Raw genomic sequence first — 18,880 nt, 5'->3', positions numbered from 1 at the left:
CTCAGCCCAGTGCGGCGCTCCAGCCCTGGCCATCAGCACAGGCTTTGGTGCTGTGATTGATGGAGCTCAGGCTGGGCACGTCTTGGTGCCAGGGATTTCCAGAACCGAGGGAGAAGAGCCTGGTGGGGACAAAGGGAGGCACAAAGATGGAAAATGTGACGTTACCAGGGTCGTGCAGTGCTCCTGCAGCTTTCCAAAGCGGCCGTGGGAGGAGGTGGGTGTGCTGCTGGGCCTGGGGGCTCTGCAGGGTCGGTGGTGGAGGTGGTCCTGCCCCGGTGTGCTCGGGGAGGTGAGGGTGCCTCTGCTGCTCTGCCCAGCTGTGCTGTGGTTTCCTCTGCAGGGCGATGGTGTGAGGGAGGGTTCCTCTCGGGGAGGTTTCCTGTGCACCGCGTGAGGGGCAGCAGAGCCTCTGGGCTGGGGGATTTCACACAAATACCAAGACTGAGGGACTCCTGATGCCAACTGGGGGACAGCAGCCCCCTGGAAAGCCTCAGTGTGCCTGGCTCCGGTGTCACTCGTTGTCCCCTGAGGCCAGGCCAGGGCACATGGGCTGCACCTGCATCACCTACCCCTCCCTGGGGCTCCCTGGCGTGGGCTTGAGTGGTTCTGTCCATCCTGGGCACCGTGTGGGCTGCACTGAGCCCTGGAGGTCAGGGGGACACGGGTGTCACAGGCAGAATGACAGGGTTGTCACAGGCAGGGTGACAGGGTTGTCACAGGCAGGGTGACACAGGTGTCACAGGCAGGGTGACACGGTGGGTGACACGGGTGTCACAGGCATGGTGTCACGGGTGTCACAGGCAGAATGACAGGGTTGTCACAGGCATGGTGTCACAGGTGTCACAGGCAGGGTGACACGGTAGGTGACACAGGTGTCACAGGGTGGGTGACACGGGTGTCACAGGCAGAATGACAGGGTTGTCACAGGCAGGGTGACACAGTTGTCACAGGCATGGTGTCACGGGTGTCACAGGCAGGGTGACACGGTGGGTGACACGGGTGTCACAGGGTGACACGGGTGCCAGGTCCTGCCGCGGTGCCAGGGCAGTGCAGGCTGAACGAGGGCCGCGTTTCCTTCTCCCCTCTCTGCAGGCAGCGCTGTGCTGGGGCTGGCAGGGGGGTCCCCATCTGTCCCCCACCCTCAGCAGTCCCTGTCCAGGGCAGATCCAGCCCTGCAGAGCCCCCCACGGGGGTGGAGAGCCCCGGTAACCCCGGCGGGAGCGGGGCGGGTGCTCGGGACCGACCGGGAGAGGGAGTTGGGGAATGCCTCGCTGTCCTGCGGCTCTCCTCGCTTCCATCCATCCTTCCCTCCCTTTTTTCCGCTCCTTCCCCCCTCTCTCCCTCCGCCAGGAAGGCAATTAAGCAGCAAATCCACCCCCGTGCCGTCGTTGCACAATTTCCTCGGCCGCCGGGCTCCCGGCGCGGCGGGGGCGGCTCGCGGCCGGCTCGGAGCCGGGGCCGCCGCTCCCCGCCGGGCTCCGCCGCCGCCGCGGCGCCGGGAGCCGCGGGCCGGCCCGGGGGGAGCGGGGCACGGCGGAGCCGCCGCGGCCCGGGCTGCGGGAGCGGCGGGGAGCGGCCCCGCGGCGCGGCGGGTCCGTCTGTCTGTCCGCGTGTGTGTCTGTGTGTCCAGCGGGGCCGGGGCGCGGCGGGTCCGTCTGTCTGTCCGTCTGTGTGTCCGTGTGTCTGTCTGTCCGTGTGTCCAGCGGGGCCGGGGCTGCGGGAGCGGCGGGGAGCGGCCCCGGGGCACGGCGGGTCCGTCTGTCTGTCCGTCTGTCTGTCCGCGTGTGTGTCCGTGTGTCTGTCCGTCTGTCTGTTCGCGTGTGTGTCCGGCGGGGAGCGGCCCTGGGGCACGGCGGGTCTGTCTGTCTGTGTGTCCGTCCGTGTGTCTGTCCGTCTGTGTGTCCGCATGTCCGTCCGCGTGTCTGTCCGTCTGTGTGTCCGCATGTCCGTCCGCGTGTCTGTCCGTCTGTGTGTCCGCGTGTCTATATGCGTGTGTCCGCGTGTGTCCGTTTGTGTGTCTGTCCGTGTGTCTGTCCATCTGTGTGTCCGTGTGCCTGTCCGTCTGTGTGTCCGTCCGTTTGTGTCCGCGTGTCTAGTCCATCTGTGTGTCCGTGTGTCTGTCCGTCTGTGTGTCCGTGTGTCCAGCGGGGCCGGGGCAGCGGGCGCGGGCTGGGGCCGGCAGCAGCAGCAGCAGCAGCAGTTCCAGTCCCAGCCCCGGCCCCTCACGCTCCCCGCTGTCCCCAGATCTGCTCCGGGCGCGGCAGGAGGTGGCGGCGGCGGCGGCGCGGACCCCGGGCGCGATGGAGGCGCACATCCCCCCGGCCGGCAACTCGTCCAGCCAGCGCAGGAAGCAGGGCCTGCCCCAGCACCGGGACAGCCACTTCCCCGACAGGTACGGCACGGCACGGCACGGCCCGGGGCGGGCTCTGCCGGGGCGGGGGCTCCTGCACCGGGAGGGGGCACGGCTGGGGGGAGCGGCTGGGGATGGGATGGGATGGGATGGGATGGGATCGATGGGATGGCATGGCATGGCATGGGATCAGTGGCATAGGATGGGATCGATGGGATGGGATGGCATGGGATTAGTGGCATGGCATGGCATGGCATGGGATCAACGGCATAGGATGGGATCAATGGCATGACATGGCATGGGATCGATGGGATGGCATGGGATCAGTGGCATGGCATGGCATGGGATCAATGACATGGCATGGCATGAGCAGTTTGGGGGTCACCGTCCCTGGAAGTGTTCACAAACCGTGTGGATGTGGCACTGGGGACGTGCTTTGGTGGTGACCATGGCAGTGTTGGGGTCGTGGCTGGACTTGGTGGTTTTAGAGGCTTTTCCAGCCTTTGGGATTGTGCATTCTGAGCTGGGCAGAGCTGATTTGCCTGGGCAAGGTGTGATTGTCTCCTCTGGGGGTTGTGCAGGTGCTGGGGGTGCTCCTGCCCCACTCTGGGGGTCTGTATGGAAAGGGGGGAATCTGTGCCTGTGCTGAGCTGCATCCACATCCAGGGGATGCCAGGCTGGGGTGATCCCAAAGCTGTGCTGGAGGTGCCACTCTCATCTGTTGGTGGGCACAAGTTGAGGTGTTGGAGTTTAGCATCCCCAGATAATGAGAGAGCTCTGGGGTGGAACAGAAAGAGAAGAAGTTTTCTTTGTTGAGGAAAAGAGCCTCAGCTTGCCTCTCCCACTGCTGGGAGTGCTGGAAAGCTGATATCCCCCCACCCCCAGGAAATTCTAGCTCATTTATCTTGCTCTGTGCCACGAGCCATTCCCTCTGCAATCAAGAACTTCAGAGGGAAATTAAATTAAAGCTGCGTGCGTTCCTGACGGGGATGGAGGGGACAGGAGGGGGCTTTGGATGTCACGGGAGGAGCAGTGAAAGGCTCTGGTATTTACACTTCTCTGGGCTTTTGTGTCGGGGTGGGGGGCAGAGCGGGCTGCCCTGCCGGCTCTGCAGTGTGTGTAGGTCCAGAGCTCCCCCCCATTTCCATCCTGTCTGGTTTTCCCCCTCTCCCAGCAGCACCTTGGCGCTGTGGAGGGGCCGAGCAGCCCTGGAAGCCTCTCTCTCTCCCACAGCGTGTACTTTGGCTAACCCAGCCCATAAATCCCAGCTCCCGAGCAGACCTGGGAGGAAGGCAGGGATGCAGGAGCCCCTGCAGCCGCTCTCAGGAACGCTTCCCCAGCGCTGTGTGGGCTGGAGGGGAGCCAGGCCGGCCCCAGGGCTGCCTGGAAAAGCATCCACGGAAGGGTGGAGGCTGCTCACGGGGAGTGCTGCTGGCAGGAGGGCCGGGCTGAGCGTGGGGAGGCCCAGATAAACCCCATTAATTAATTAATTACTGTGTCTCTGCTGGTCAGAAACAGGCTGGGGGGTTGGCTTTGTGGGGATGAGGCACACAAACACACTGATGGGGATTTTCTTGAGCCAAGGTCCTGCTAGGGGCAGAGGGGTCCCTTGATCTCTTTGCTCACTGGAGTCAGTGAAACTGAGGCGTGTTGCCAAAAGCAGGCTCGAGCCACAGTCTGGAGAATTCATTTGGTTTCGTGGTTTTGGTTTCCTAGATCCTTTGGGGATGGATTCAGCTGGGATGCTGGCGTGCCAGGGCCTGGTGGTGTGTTTGGGAAGATGCTCGAGTTCAGTGTTAAAAAAAGACTTGGAAGAGGAGAGGGTACAACTGAAAGGTGCCACTGTAAGCACTCCAGCCTGGAGCTCTTCCATCTCCACGCTGCTGCCTCTCCTGCAGAGCTGGCAGGTGGCTGTACCCTGCAGAGCTGCTTGGATGCTGCTCCCTGCCTGCTGCCTCCAGGATCTGTTGGCAAAGTTCTGCCAGGGTCCTTCAGCCTGGCGTGTTCCTCCCCAGGGTGCTCATCCCTGCTTCTCTCTGGGGGGAGCCTGGGGAGAATTTCCTCTCGAGGGAAAATCTTCCATGCCCTGCACACAGGAGGGGATGGAGAGGAGCTGGGAAGGGCTGGATGAGCTGCTGGGCTGTGTCCAGTGAGGTTGGACAGGAGCTGAGCAGGGCTGCACTCTGTGGTCCCTGGGGTTGGACAGGAGCTGAGCAGGGCTGCACTCTGTGGTCCCTGGGGTTGGAGGGGAGCTGAGCAGGGCTGCACTCTGTGGTCCCTGGGGTTGGACAGGAGCTGAGCAGGGCTGCACTCTGTGGTCTCTGGGGTTGGAGGGGAGCTGAGCAGGGCTGCCTGAGCTCCTGCACTCTGTGCTCACTCAGGTGAAGCTCCTTGGCTGGGTTGGGTGCATCATTCTGTTCTGGGAGTTGCTTTTTGTGCCTGCAGGGTGAGGTGTGGGGCCTGGGGGTCCCACCCCTCTCGGGAGAGGGCAGAGGCAGGTGTGGGTACAAGCAGTGGCTCTGCTGCCTGGGCAGGCAGGGGGAGCACAGCTCATCCCCCAGCAGGAATGCCAAGAGCAGGGAATGCTGCCAGCCCGAGGTGCCAGCAGCCCCCCATGCCGGGGTCTTGGGGAGCCCAGCCCCTTGGCAGGGCTGAGCTGGGGCTGGGAGCCTGAGAGAGGCACCCAGTGCCACTCTGCAGGAGCTGACAGACACCGTGCAGCAGCCAGAGGCTTCCTCTGAGCAGGGATGTGCCCAAAATACCCAGCCTGGCTTTTTGGATTCCCTCCCTCCCATCTGCTGTTGCTGCAGTTTGTTCTTCCACCGCCTCATTCCTCCTCCCTGCTCTGGGGAGGTTTTCCTTTTCCCTGCTGGCTCCTTGGGCACAGCTTCTGCCTTCTCTGGGCACCTTCCTGGGCACAGTTCCTGCCCTCCCTGGGTACATCTGCCCTCCCTGGGCACCATCTCTCTCCTGCCCTTTCCCAGCCCAGCCCTGTGTCCCCTGTCCCCTCTGGAGGCTCTGATGTTGTGATTTTTGCCCTGCCAGGATCCCTCCTTCACCTGGCTGAAGGTGCTGCAGAGCAGAGGCCAGGGGGCTTGCCCTGGTTTAACCACTTTGGTTTCAGCAGCAGTTTGGATTTGGAGGGGGCAGCACAGACCAGCCCCTCTCCGTGGCCAGGCCAGTGCCAGCACATGTTCTTCTCCTGCCTGGAAATCCCAAACAGCATTTTGAGCAAGGCCTTTGATTTTATTTATTCTTATCCTCCCTTGCTGGCAGCCTGGGGATGGCAGAGCAGCGAGGAGCTCTGTGCCTCCTGCCTGTTACCTCGGGTTTAAAGTGTCTCTTCCTATCAAATGCAGAGCAGAAGAAAGCAGAGCTTTCATGCATTCTTCCCCCCCTCCCTTCCCTCTTCTTCCATCCGTTCTAAATTTATTTCCATGCCTTGCCGGTTTCAATCTGCATTTCCTGACCCTCTCACATCTCCAGTCACAGCCTGTGCTCCCAGCCTTCCCCCCGAGCTTGGCTGGAGCCAGGGGGGAGCTCAGCTCCAGGCTGGGGAGGATGTGATGGGGTTAAAGTGAAAGGCTTGGTTTTAACAGTATAATGTGTAACCCCATAATGACTTTAAATATTGATTATTTGAAGGCCATTAGTGCTTATTGTTAAAGAAAAGTCGATACTTTTTAAGCCTTGTGAACCATTTGTCTCCTGTTAAAGGACATATCAAATTTAGCAGCGTGCAGTGCAAATCCCCTAATACCCTGCTCACAAGCCTCCAGCTGGCATTTGAGGGGGAAGAGGAAGAGGGGGCAGGGGGAGGAATGTGCAGCAACACAGAATTGCTCTCTTCCAGGGAAGGACCAGGCTTATCAGATGTAATTGCCAGGGGCTAAATTCACCTCCTCAGAGCAGGGCACTGCAGCTCTGCCTCTGAGCCCAGGAGGAAGAGGAGGAAGGAGTTTGATGGGGGATTCGAGGCTGACAGGTACCTGGGAGAGGCTGCAGGGATCAGAGTTTGCTGCTCACCTGTCTGAAAGCACGGCAGCCTTTGCTGAGGTCTCGGGGGCTTTTCCCTCTGGGCTTGCCAGCTCTTTTCCCAGGCAAGGCTGGGAGGGCTGCCCAGCCCTGTGCCAGGGCACGGCCTGGTGCTGCTGCCTGCCTCCTGTGCCAGCTCCCCGTGGTGCCCAGGATGGGGCTGGCAGGGAGCAGGGCAGGCTCCAGGTTCTGTGCCCGCCAGGGTGGCTCTGTGGGGTGGCACAGAGGGTCTGTCCCTCGTGGCCAGGCAGCTGAGGGGCTCCCCAGGGCTCTGGCTGGCTCTGGAAGGCAGGGAAGCTCTGAGGGAATGAACTGCAGAGTCTGGAGCAGATGTGAATTCCTCAGGGATCAAAGCCATGCCCCGTAGCACAGCATGACAGCTCAAAAACAACCTGGGGTGAGCACTGGGCTGCCACCAAAGGGAGAACCCTTCCTTTCCCAGCGCCCAGCCCTGATCCCATCCCACCCTCTGCTTCCTGGGCACAGACTGGCATCAGTCCAGGAGCTGCTTTGTTTTTGAGCTGTCCACGGGCAGCCTGGCTGTCCCACGGGATCCCTTCCCTCACATCCCCAAGGAGGGCACGGCCACGCCGTGGTTAACAGCGACTTGATTTCCTAAATTGCTTCTTATAAAACGAGCGGCACGTCTGGCAGGCTCGTCTCGCCATGATTACAGCTAATTACGATCGAGCGGCCACCTCGGAGCCCCCGTCACGCCGCTTTAATTGTCCGTTTTTCATCCGCGGGGCCGGCCCGGCTGGCAGCAGCACTTGGCAGCCCCGGCCACCGCGGCCCCGGCTAATTGCGAGGCCTCGGGGATTAGGGCAGGTGATTACACACTTCACGGTGTAATTACATAAGCATCGCTTGGCTGCTGCCCCGGCTCGGAGGCGAAGGTCGAGCGCGGCGTTACCTGAGATTAATTGGAGCTGCCAGCGGAGCGCGGCATTAACATTGCAGCAGCCCCCGATCGATCCGCGCCTCCAGACACCGCCGGGGCCGCAATTAGGTTAGAGGAGAGCCAGGGCAGCCGGGGAGGAGGGGAGCCGGAGCCCGAGCCCGCGGGGATGGGCAGATGGCACGGGCTGCCGCGGGGAAGGAGGAATTGGGGAGGGGGAGCGCAGCCGGGGCAGCGTGTGGGGCTGCGCAGAACACAGTGGGGGTGAAGCTGCGCTGGGAGGGCTCTCCTCGCCCTCTTCATGCCCAGGAGTTCCTGTTTGGCTTTCCATGAGCTGTGCATGCTCGTGATGTGATCCCTTTCCATGAGCTGTCCACGGACATGAACTGATCCCTTTCCATGAGCTGTCCATACCCACAAGCTGATCCAGTCTCATGAGCTGTCCATGCCCATGAGCTGATCCATTCCCACGATCTGATCCATTTTCATGATCTGATCCATTTTCATGATCTGATCCATTTTCATGATCTGATCCATTTTCATGAGCGGATCCATTCCCATGTTCTGATCCATTGCCCCATGTTCTGATCCATTGCCCCATGTTCTGATCCATTGCCCCATGATCTGATCCATTTCCATATCTGATCCATTCCCATGAGCTGATCCATTTCCACTATCTGATCCATGCCCATGATCTGCTCCATTTCCATGGCCTGATCCATTTCCATATCTGATCCATTTCCAGATCTGATCCATTTCCATGGCCTGATCCATTTCCATATCTGATCCATTTCCATACCTGATCCATTTCCATACCTGATCCATTTCCATATCTGATCCATTTCCATATCTGATCCATTTCCAGATCTGATCCATTTCCATATCTGATCCATTCCCATGACCTGATCCATTTCCATATCTGATCCATTTCCAGATCTGATCCATTCCCATGGCCTGATCCATTCCCATGACCTGATCCATTTCCATACCTGATCCATTTCCACAATCTGATCCATTCCCACGATCTGATCCATTCCCGTGATCTGACCCATGCCCACAAGCCATGGATGGCCAGGACTCTCCCGTCGTTGTCCCCCCTCTGCAGTGCCTCTGCACGTGCTGTGTCTGTTGCAAAGTCACAGGCACCTTCTGCCCCCCTGTGCCTTGGCCTGCAGCCTCTCTGGGAGCAGATTTTTCCAGGGAGATACTGTAAAATGAAAATAAACGGCCCCGCACTTGGCTGTGCCTCTGGATGCCCTGCTGAAGGTAATAATGTTGTAAGTGGCCATCAAAAGGAATTAAGAGACGTGTAGCCGGAAAGCAGATTTGCTTGCAGGCTCCCAGGGCAGATTTGACTAATGGAAGAGACCTTGGCTCTTATTCCCTTCCTGCCTTTTTCTTTTTTTTCCCCCTGCCTTCTCTCCTGCTGCAAGTGCTCCCTGCCTTCTCTCCAGGATTGTCCCCTTCCCACCACCCAGTCCTGCCTCTCTGAGCTTCCCCAGCCCCTGGCATCTGCTCTGCCCATTCTGCCTGGCTTCACCCACCCCTTCTCCAGCAGGATTCCTTCCCCCTGCCCCCTTGCCCTTCCTGCTCATGTCCCTCTCCTGGCTGTATTTTCCTCTGCCTCACTTCCAGCTTTCCTCTCCACCACTAAAGGTCATCCTTTAGCCCAGCTAGGACAGGTGTTTTTTGCAAGGCAAGCCAGTGATGCTTTCAGATCTGCCAAACCCACTGCCCAAGCACAGAATTCCTTCTCGGCTGTGAGGTGGGTGAGGCAGGAACCCAGATGTGATGAGGGAGGGGCAGGTGGAGCATCCTCAGCCCTGCCCTTGAAGCTGCCAGGGAAAACCCTTTGGACAGCCCGGCTGAAAGGCCACAGGAGCAAGAGTGGGAAATGTGTGGGGCCTGTGGAGTCCTGGCTGCTTTCTTCCCCTTTTGGTTCTGCTGCTTTTGCTTTTCTCTCTCCATTTTAGAGGCTCTGCATGAGGGTGAAGAGGCAGAGAGCAGCCTCTGGGCAGCTCATCTGCAGCCAAGATGTTCTTCCTGAGCCTCCAGCTTTTCAACAGGGCTTTATTTTGTGATTCCTGCAGGGAGATATCCCACCCACCGCCTCTGCTGTCGCCCCAGAACGCTCCCCACATCGCCCTGGGGCCCCACCTGAGACCTCCCTTCCTCGGGGTGCCTTCAGCGCTGTGCCAGACGCCAGGTGAGCGCTCCGGTGACGCCAGGGCAGGGCAGAGCTGCAGCCTGGGACAGTCCGCCCTGCAGCCAGACAGCCCAGAGAGCTTTTCTGTGTCCCTGCTGTGCTCACCTCACCCTGGTTCTGCAGCCAGAGGAGCAGATTCTGGCTGCTCTTCCTGGCCCTTGTTCCGTGGCAGCGAGGGGTGGCTGTTCTGGGATGAAGAGCAGCACTCTGTGCCCTTTGTCCCCGTGGGGAGCTGGCCTGGGGCAGCCAAGGGTCGGCGCTGACAGGAGTAACCCTCAGGCTCTCCCTGCCCAGGTTACGGCTTCCTCCAGCCGGCACAGGCCGAGATGTTCGCGCGGCAGCAGGAGATGCTACGGAAGCAAAACCTGGCCAGGTAGGAGTGGGAAGGGCTGGGTTTGTCCTGGGTTTGTCCTGGTCTGGGTTTGTCCTGGTCTGGGTTTGTCCTGGTGTGGGTTTGTCCCAGTGTGGGTTTGTCCTGGTGTGCATTTGTCCTGGGTTTGTCCTGGTGTGGGTTTGTCCAGGTGTGGGTTTGTCCTGGTGTGGGTTTGTCCTGGTATAGGTTTGAACTGGGTTTGTCCTGGTGTGGTTTTGTCCTGGTATGGGTTTGTCCTGGTGTGAGTTTGTCATAGGTTTGTCCCGGTGTGGGTTTGTCCTGGGTTTGTCCTGGTGTGGGTTGATCCTGAGTTTGTCCCGGGTTTGTCCTGAGCTGGGCACAGCAGGCCCAGTCTGGGTGAGGCCTGTGCAGGTGTGCCGCTGACACCTCCCTCCTGCAAGGCTTGGCTGGGCCCGCACTCCTCCAACCCCACCAAACCCCTCTTCCCCCTCCAGGCTGGAGATGTCGGCCGAGCTGATCCGCCAGAAGGAGCTGGAGACCCTTCACCGGCAGCGCCTGCTGGCCGCGGACCCCCTGAGCCTGCACCCGGGGCTGCCCCCGGACCACCCCGCGCTGCGCAGCGTGCACGACGTCCCCGAGGGCCACGCGCTGCGCGACGAGCTGTCCCGGCGCAACGCCATGCTGGTGCTGCGCCACAACAACGCCCCGCTGCTGTCGCTGGCGCCCGGCGGCGCCGCCACGCCGCCCAAGGAGCAGCCCCGGCGGGCGGGCGGCGGCCGCAAGGCCTCGCAGCCCCGCGCCGAGCCACCGGGCCCCGGCGAGGCCCGGGAGCCGCGCGCCAGGGACGGCGCCCAGGACTGTAACGACGACGAGATGAAGGACTCGGAGAGCGACGCCGAGGACAAGGCCGAGGGGCTGAAGGGCGAGGGCGGCGCGGGAGCGGAGCCCAAGGAGGGCAAGGACGGCGCGGGGAAGGCGGGCGAGGGGGCCAAGGAGGCGGGCGAGGCGGGCGCGGCCTCCTCCAGCGCCGAGTCGCCCAGCCACCTGCTGGGGCCCGGCGTGGGCAAGGCCGAGGTGAAGTACCTGCCCCCCGCCTCGCTGCCCGCGCCCCAGCCGCTGCCCTTCGGCTTCCCCTACACCATGAGCCCCTACTTCCACGCAGGTGAGGCACCGGGGGAGCTGCTGCTCGTAGTGGGATAAGGAGGTGTTGGGCAGTGTTGGAGTGGGGGTTCTGCCCCCTGCTCCTTCCACAGCGCGGTTGTGGTTGCTTTGTCAGGTTTTCGTGTCTCTAAAGGAAGAGTTTCGGCATGGGGAGGGTGGTGAGGCTGTCCAGGGAGGTGGTGGTGGCACCGTCCCTGGGAGGTGTCCAAGGAAGGGTGGACGTGGCACTCAGTGCTGTGGGCATTGGTCAGAGGCGGCACTTGGTGGCCTTGGAGGGCTTTTCCAGGTGCCCAGTCCCAGGGCAGGGCAGTTGGGCACTTTGTGGTGCCCTTGGTGGCCTTGGAGGGCTTTTCCAGGTGCCCAGTCCCAGGAGAGAGCAGTTGGGCACTTTGTGGTGCCCTTGGTGGCCTTGGAGGGCTTTTCCAAGTGCCCAGTCCCAGGGCAGGGCAGCTGGGCACTTTGTGGTGCCCCTCTGTGCCCCGGGCACTGGGAGAGCTGGGCTGGGTGGCACAGGCAGGCAGGGGGGTCACTGCCAGCTCTCTGCAGAGCAGGGGGTGGCACAAATGGGGTCTCAAGCGCAGGGAGCCCCGCCAGCCCAGCCAGAAGCCCAATCTTCCCCGAGCTAATTACCCGGCAGAGCAATTAGCAGGCGGCAGGGCGCTCGGGGAGGGAGCAGGGCTGTGCTGTGCCGCTCTCCACGCCGGGAGCTGCCTGTGAGCAGCCTGCCCATCCCTCATTAGAGCTGCCTCCCAGCCAGGAGGGAGGAAGCGATTTTTCAGCGCCAGGCAGGTGGCCAGGATGAGGAATATTCCTGCTGCCCGGGGCTGCCCAGCCTTCCTGCAGGAGCTTTTTCCTCCCTGGCCATTAGGGAGGGACGGGCTGAGCTCCGTGTGCTCCTGGCTGCTGAGGGGCTCTGTGGCTGCCTCCCCTCCCTCCCTCCTTCCCCAGCAGGGTGTGAGGTGCTGTAATAGCCCATTTATTATTTTCACTTTGGATTTATATCACCAGCACATCTGCAGCCCCCGGGCTGGGTTTCCCTGCTCTCCTCTGCTGGTTTGTGCAGGCTGTGCCAGGGCTGGGGGTCTCTCTCCTGCCTTGTGCAGCCTGTGCCAGGGCTGGGGGTCTCTCTCCTGCCTTGTGCAGCCTGTGCCAGGGCTGGGGGTCTCTCTCCTGCCTTGTGCAGCCTGTGCCAGGGCTGGGGGTCTCTTCCTGAGGGGTCCTTGGCTGCTGGCTGGTTCCATGCTGCTCTCCCTGAGGGTTTGGGCCCTGCTCTGCTGCTCCAGAGCAAATCCTCCCACCGGGAGGACAGGGAGGTGTGGGGGATGCAGCCCAGGGTTGAGCTGGGAGTTCAGAGCTGAAATGCTGAGGGTTGTATCGATCCAAGGGCTGCAGCCGTCCTGGGGAGGGGGAAAGATGTGTTCTGTGGTTCTGGGGGAGCACAGAGCGCCCCAGGGCAGGCAGGAGGGCTGCAGCCACCTCTCCCCCCGTGCCACACCATTCCTGTGCCCCTTTTGGCACGGGGACTGCCCCCTCGGGAGGGATGGGAGGGTGGAATTGTGAAATACCCACCCAGCCGAGGCAGCTGGCCAAGGGGAAGAGCCGGGGGGAGGAGAGGAGAGGAGAGGGGAGAAGCATCCAGCTGAGAAGGACGCTGGGTTGGAGGCAGTGGGAGGAGGAGGAGCTGCTCTGTCCCTCTGTCCCTCTCTGTCCCTCTGTCCCTGCTCTGTCCCTGCTCTGTCCCTCTCTGTCTTGCTCTGTCCCTCTGTCCCTCTCTGTCCTGCTCTGTCCCTCTCTGTCCCAGCTCCATTCCCAGAGCTGCTTTTTGGGCTGTGGCTCGATGACCTCATCTCCTCAAGGTTTCAGCCTCCTCCTCCTCCTCCTCCTCCTCCTCCTCCTCCTCCTCCTCCTCCTCCTCCTCCTCCTCCCCGTCCTCTGGGAAAGGTGAAGGTTGGAGTGTGCAGAGGCTCAAATCCTTCTATTGATTGCAGTCTGGAGAGCAATTAACCATCCTTGTGCTGCTCCTGACCCCAGCCCTGCTGGGGGGACACGAGGGGTGCTCGGGGCAGGGCTGGGACAAAACTGCTTGAAGCCAGGGGCAGGCTGGCTGCCAGGGTGGCACCGTGTGCCCGGGCTGTCCCCTGTGCTGCCAGGGTGGCACCGTGTGCCCGGGCTGTCCCCTGTGCTGCCAGGGTGGCACTGTGCCATGCTCCAGAGCCACTCCTGCCACAGCCCAGCCCTGCACTCCATGGCCCCTCCAGCCTCTGGCTGCTGTTCCTGGAGCAGCTGGACCCCAGGAGGAGGGAGGGGGCTGGAAATGGGCCGGGGGCACCTGTCCTGGCACGATGGATTCCTCCCAGCCCCCAGGCCGGGCCCCAGCTGCTGCAGCCCTCCCTCATCCGTTGCAGCCCCTGGAGCATCATCCATCAGGCAGAGCAGGCTGCCAGGGGATGGCTGCAGCCCCGGGTGGCTCCTGCAGGGCTGACATCTCATTACTGGGATCCGAGGTGTGGCCCTGCAGCCCTTGGTGGCACCTATTTGTCCTCATTGTCTGGGCTGCCAGAGCAGGGGGGGACACGGGCTGAGCACTGTCCTTCCAGGGGCAGGAGGGGACACGGGCTGAGCACTGTCCTCCCCGGGGCAGGAGGGGACACGGGCTGAGCACTGTCCTTCCAGGGGCAGGAGGGGACACGGGCTGAGCACTGTCCTTCCAGGGGCAGGAGGGGACACGGGCTGAGCACTGTCCTTCCAGGGGCACAGCAGGGAGGGCAGGAGCCCCACGGAGCTCAGAGCTGGGCAAGGGACCCTGGGCAGCTCCAGAAACCCCTCCCAGGGTCAGTCCTGAGGGATGGCAGGGCAGGGGGGACAGCTGGACACTGACCCTGGCTGAGGGGACCCAGGGTGGGACTGGGACAGGTCTGCTGAGGGGTCTGGGCTGGAACAGAGTGCAGCAAGGAGGGTCCCAAACCTGTGAGGAGAGGGGAGCAGCCCTGTCGCTGCTGCAGGGTGGCAGCAGCCACCACAGAACCCCAGGAGGGGTGGGGTTGGAGGGCGCACTGGAGCTCCTCTGGTCCAAACCCTCTTCAGGGTGTCCTGAGAGCCCCTCGGGGTCGTGGGGAGCCCTGGGGGGCTCCGGGGGCTCTGGGGCTGTGGCGTGGCTCACCCTGGGGCTGTGCAGGATAAAGGCTGTGGCTGAGCAGCCAGAGCTGTCCCCTGCCCACCCTGAGGGGGAGCAGCTGTGGGGACAGCCAGGGGAGCAGGAAAGTGGGAAGGGAAATTTGGGGAATGACTGCAGAGCTCTGCCTGCTCCTGTGCAGGCTCTGCTGCCCTAAAGCATCTCCTTGGCACAACAAATTCCCTGCAGATCCTGAGCTTGTCCTGCTCCCCTGGCTGTGCTGGAGGCTCTGCAGGGACTGTGTGGGGCTCTGCTCCTTTCCCTGCCTGTTCCCCCAGCCCTGGGCTATTCCCCAGGGAATTGCTGCTCCCTGGTCTCCCAGCCTGTGCTCCCCTCCGTGGTTTTGTTTTATCCATTTTTCCCTTGCCAGTCCCTTGCTGACCCCGCTGCTGTGGCAGGAGCAAGGGTTATATCCATCTCATCCACCAGGGAGAAGCCCCAAGCCCACAGGACAGATAATTTTGTCCTGACAGGCTCCTGGGAGAAATATTTTTCTCCTGGCAATTCCATTCTCCATGCCCTGAGCGGAGCAGCTCATACTCCTCATAAACTCTTTCCCTGCCTGAGAATCCTGGGTGTTCTCATCCCCATAAATGTCCTTGTGCTCTGCTGCTCCAGACCCCCCACAGCAGCCACTTCAGGGGTTAATGTTGGCTTTCCCCCACCCTAAAGAGATGTTCTGTGGGATTTGGTTTATTCTGTCCTCACCTTTCCCTTACAGCAGCCACTTCAGGGGTTAGTGTTGGCTTTCTCCCACCCCAGAGAGATTTTGTGGGATTTGGTTCATTCTGTGTCCTCACCTTTGCCTTACAGCAGCCACTTCAGGGGTTAATGTTGGCTGTCCTCCCCCCAAAGAGGTTTTGTGGGATTTGGTTTATTCTGTCCTCACCTTTCCCTTACAGCAGCCACTTCAGGGGTTAGTGTTTCTTTTCCCCACCCCAAAGAGATTTTGTGGGATTTGCTTTGTTCTGTGTCCTCCCTTTTCCCTTACAGCAGCCACTTCAGGGGTTAATGTTTCTTTCCCCCACCCCAAAGAGGTTTTGTGGGATTTGCTTTGTTCTGTGTCCCCCTTTCCCCCACAGCAGCTCTGAGTTCTGTTCCTGTGCCCGTTTCCATCCCCGTTCTCTCCCTGGCTCCCTTTGGGGTTCCTCTGAGTTCTGTCAGGCTGCAGGGCCGGGGGGAGCGTGTCACCCTGTGTGACAGTGACAGGGCTGCCACTGGCACTTCGGGGAGCTGCCAGCAGCTCTGTCCTGCCAGGGCAGGCTCAGGGTGGAGCAGGAGCCCCGGGAAGGAGCAGGAGCTGCCCAGGGATCCCTGTTGTCATTCCTGGCACGTTGCAGGAGCGGGGCTGGCCGGGGAGCCCGCGGGGCAGGCAGAGCTCTGTGCTCTGTGTGCACAAAACCTGCAGAATCTGCTGCCCCCCTGCCTCCCCCTGCTTCCCCTGCAGCTCAGGAGCTTTGCACACATGAAATGCATTAGCTGGGATTTTTCCTTCCCTCCCCCAGCCGGGGACCTCCAGGAGGAAGAGGCCTATGAATTGACCCTGCCCAGCTCTTTAATTGACAGGTCATTAAAGATGAATGTGTGGCTAGAGAAAAATATTCAGATTGCAGGCTGCCTGTTGTCCGTGTGGGATTTTAATGATTTATGTTCCTCTCTCCTCCCCTCCACGCAATCCAGGCACCATGGGAGGTCTGTTTTTGGACGGGGAGGAGAGCCCAGCACTGGAGGACATCAGCAAATGGACAGTGGAGGATGTCTGCAGCTTCGTGTCCAACTTGTCTGGCTGCACTGAGTACACTCAGGTGAGTCCAGCAGGTCCTGGCAGGAGCATCCCCCTTCCCTGGGGGTCCTGCTCCCTCCCAGCCAGGCTTGTCCCTCCTGGGAGCTGCATCTCAGAGCCCTGCAGGGCTTTCCTGGCTTCTTTCCTCTTGGATTGCTGAGCTTGCTGCCAGCCAGGGTGTGGGATGGGGCCTGTGAGCTTCCCTGGAGTGCTCCACATCCAGAGCCAGGAGAGTCCTGGAAGATTCCCTGGAATGCTGTGATTCCAGAACCAGGAGAGTCCTGGAAGATTCCCTGGAATGCTGTGATTCCAGAACCAGGAGAACCCTGCAGAATTCCCTGGAATGCTGTGGTTCCAGAACCAGGAGAACCCTGCAGAATTCCCTGGAATGCTGTGGTTCCAGAACCAGGAACACCCTGTAAAATTCCACGTGATTCCAGAACCAGGCAAAGCAGGGAACTCCAGCACAAGTCAGAGCTGCCCCAGCCTGGCCAGGGCTCAGCTTTATCTGTGCCCTGGAGCTGGGCACCCCAGGGGATGCTTTTCCCAAGCTGAGGATTTTTTGGAGTGTTTTAGGGAGGGTTTTGGCTCCTGCAGAGGAGGGAAGGGAACGGGTGCAGAGTGCTGGCTCCAGGAGCAGCAGCGCTCTGCAATAAAAATCCCCTTGGCTCCAGAGGGATGGGTCCAGGCTGGAAACACCCCTGGGGTGGCTAAACCCAGGCTGAGGGGTCTGCAGTGCACCCTGTGCACGCTGCCAGGGCAGCACGGGTGGCTCAGGTGTGTCCCTGAGCTGGCCCTGTGTCCCCTCAGGTATTCCGAGAGCAGGCCATCGACGGGGAGACCCTGCCCCTCCTGACAGAAGAGCACTTACTGAACAACATGGGGCTCAAGCTGGGACCCGCCCTGAAGATCAGGTCACAGGTAGGAAAAGCTCCTCTCTCAGAACGGGTGACACCACCTCCAGCTGTCCCTGGCTTGGCCAGAAACGTGCTTTGTGGAATGTCATTTATTGAGCAGTAATTCAGTTGCAGTTCTGTTTGAAGAACGCTTGATTTGTCCTTGGAAATGTTCCATAGCCTCACCTGAAAGCTGTCACAGCTGTTTCAGGGAGAAACCACTGACAGAATTCCATGCCCAGGGGCAGAAATAAACAGTCCAGGATGAGAGGTGGGAGGGAATCCCAGGGATGCAGTGGGAAGCTCATAAACGGGCTGGCTCCAGCAGCTCCATCCTCCTCCCTCAGTGGGACTCGAGCCCAGAACATCTCTGCTGGATCCTTTCCCACTCAGTGCTGGGAAAATCCCTCCTGCCACGTGTGGAGGCCGGGCTGTGCCGTGTCCCCTGGGAATGGTGTCCTGGAGGGGCTGGGGCTGTCACGGCCCTGCCAGGGCAGCGCCAGCTCTGTCCCCAAGCCCACGCTGCTCGGGCTGTGGTGGAACAATGAGAGGCTTTACTGCTTTCCCTGCAGCCCTCCCTGTTTATGAGGGGGCTCATAAAAAGGGTCTGTGGGCAATTGTTCCCCGTGGGTCAATTCAGGAGGAAATAAAACTCTTATGTTCCTTAAAAAACAAGAGAGCCCTGAACAGCTCAGAGATGGGGCTTGGGGTGGGGGAGTGCGAGATACGAACTTGAAAACCTCCTTCAGTTTCATCAATAATGTTTAAAGCTGTGGAAGCAGGCAGGGCTGGGGGGTGGCTGGGGCGAGCAGAGCCCTGATGCTGCTCCCTGAATAATGTCCCACTTGTCTGGGTGCAGCAGCAGCCCCTGGTTTTGTTTAGGCTCAAATGGGAAGCAGCTGTGGAGGTGCTGGGAGGCCTCTGGCCCGTGCTGGGAGGCAGGAGCTGCTGCAGGAGGGAGAGGTTCAGCAGTTTTATTTTCCCTCCCTTCTTTGGCCTTTGAAGCAATTCCTGCTGTTCCAAAGAGGATGGGGCAGAGGGAGAGCAGGGTCCTGCTGAAGTGTCCAGGGGTGAGAGGCAGGAATGAGCCAGGCCCCTGAGCTGGGCTGGCACAGGGGGGATCCAGCAGTGCCCAGGAACAGGAGCAGGACAAAACCCTTCAGGAGAGAGGGGGAAACCTTCCCTGCTCTGCTTTTCAGCTGCGCTGGGACTGGGATTGCTTTGTTGCAGCGATGTTTCTGTATGGGGTGGAAGGGACACTTCCACTGTCCCAGGCTGCTCAAGCTGTGTCCAGGCTGGCTGTGACACACCAGGGCTGGCAGCACCTCTTCTTTGGTGTTAATCCCAACCCTGGCATTCTGCCCCAGCCCTGCGTGCTCCCATTCCCCCACCCCGAGCTGATTTATCCCCGTTCCCCCCACCCCAAACTGATGTATCCCATTCCCCCCACCCCGAGCTGATGTATCCCGTTCCCCCACACCCTGATCTGATTTATCCCCATTTCCCCCCACCCCAAGCTGATTTCTCCCCATTCCCCCCACCCCAAGCTGATGTATCCCGTTCCCCCACCCTGATCTGATGTACCCTGTTTCCCCCCACCCCGATCTGATTTATCCCAGTTTCCCCCACCCCAAGCTGATTTATCCCGTTTCCCCCCACCCTGATCTGATGTACCCCATTTCCTCCACCCTGATCTGATGTCTCCAGTTCCCGCACCCCGAGCTGATTTATCCCCCATTTTCCCCACCCTGATCTGATCCATCCCTGTTTCCCCCAGCCCGCTCTGACGTGTCCCATTCCCCCACCCCGCTCTGATCCATCCCCGTTCCCCCACCCCGCTCTGATCCATCCCCATCTCCCCCACCCCGCTCTGATCCATCCCCGTTCCCCCAGCCCGCTCTGATCCATCCCCGTTCCCCCACCCCGATCTGATCCATCCCCGTTCCCCCACCCCGCTCTGATCCATCCCCGTTCCCCCACCCCGCTCTGATCCATCCCCGTTCCCCCACCCCGCTCTGATCCATCCCCGTTCCCCCAGCCCGCTC

General features: G+C 60.9%; 1 protein-coding gene across 4 annotated transcripts in view; it reads left to right on the top strand.

Annotated features, from left to right (window-relative positions):
* SAMD11 (sterile alpha motif domain containing 11) overlaps positions 1–18,880 on the top strand; it is a 76,953-nt gene that overhangs the window by 56,724 nt on the left and 1,349 nt on the right. For all 4 annotated transcript variants that reach the window (XM_064396788.1, XM_064396787.1, XM_064396789.1 and 1 more), the window contains exons 8-13: positions 2,245–2,392; positions 9,374–9,489; positions 9,784–9,862; positions 10,318–10,985; positions 15,837–15,961; positions 16,750–16,860. In XM_064396788.1, the coding sequence (XP_064252858.1) occupies positions 2,245–2,392; positions 9,374–9,489; positions 9,784–9,862; positions 10,318–10,985; positions 15,837–15,961; positions 16,750–16,860 (1,247 nt within the window). The remainder of the gene's footprint in view (positions 1–2,244; positions 2,393–9,373; positions 9,490–9,783; positions 9,863–10,317; positions 10,986–15,836; positions 15,962–16,749; positions 16,861–18,880) is intronic.

This window comes from Passer domesticus, chromosome 22 (genome assembly GCF_036417665.1).
Source record: "Passer domesticus isolate bPasDom1 chromosome 22, bPasDom1.hap1, whole genome shotgun sequence".
NCBI classification, from domain to species: domain Eukaryota; kingdom Metazoa; phylum Chordata; class Aves; order Passeriformes; family Passeridae; genus Passer; species Passer domesticus.
The sequence above is the reverse complement of the archived record's forward strand: the minus strand, read 5'-3'. Positions and strand labels throughout refer to the sequence as shown.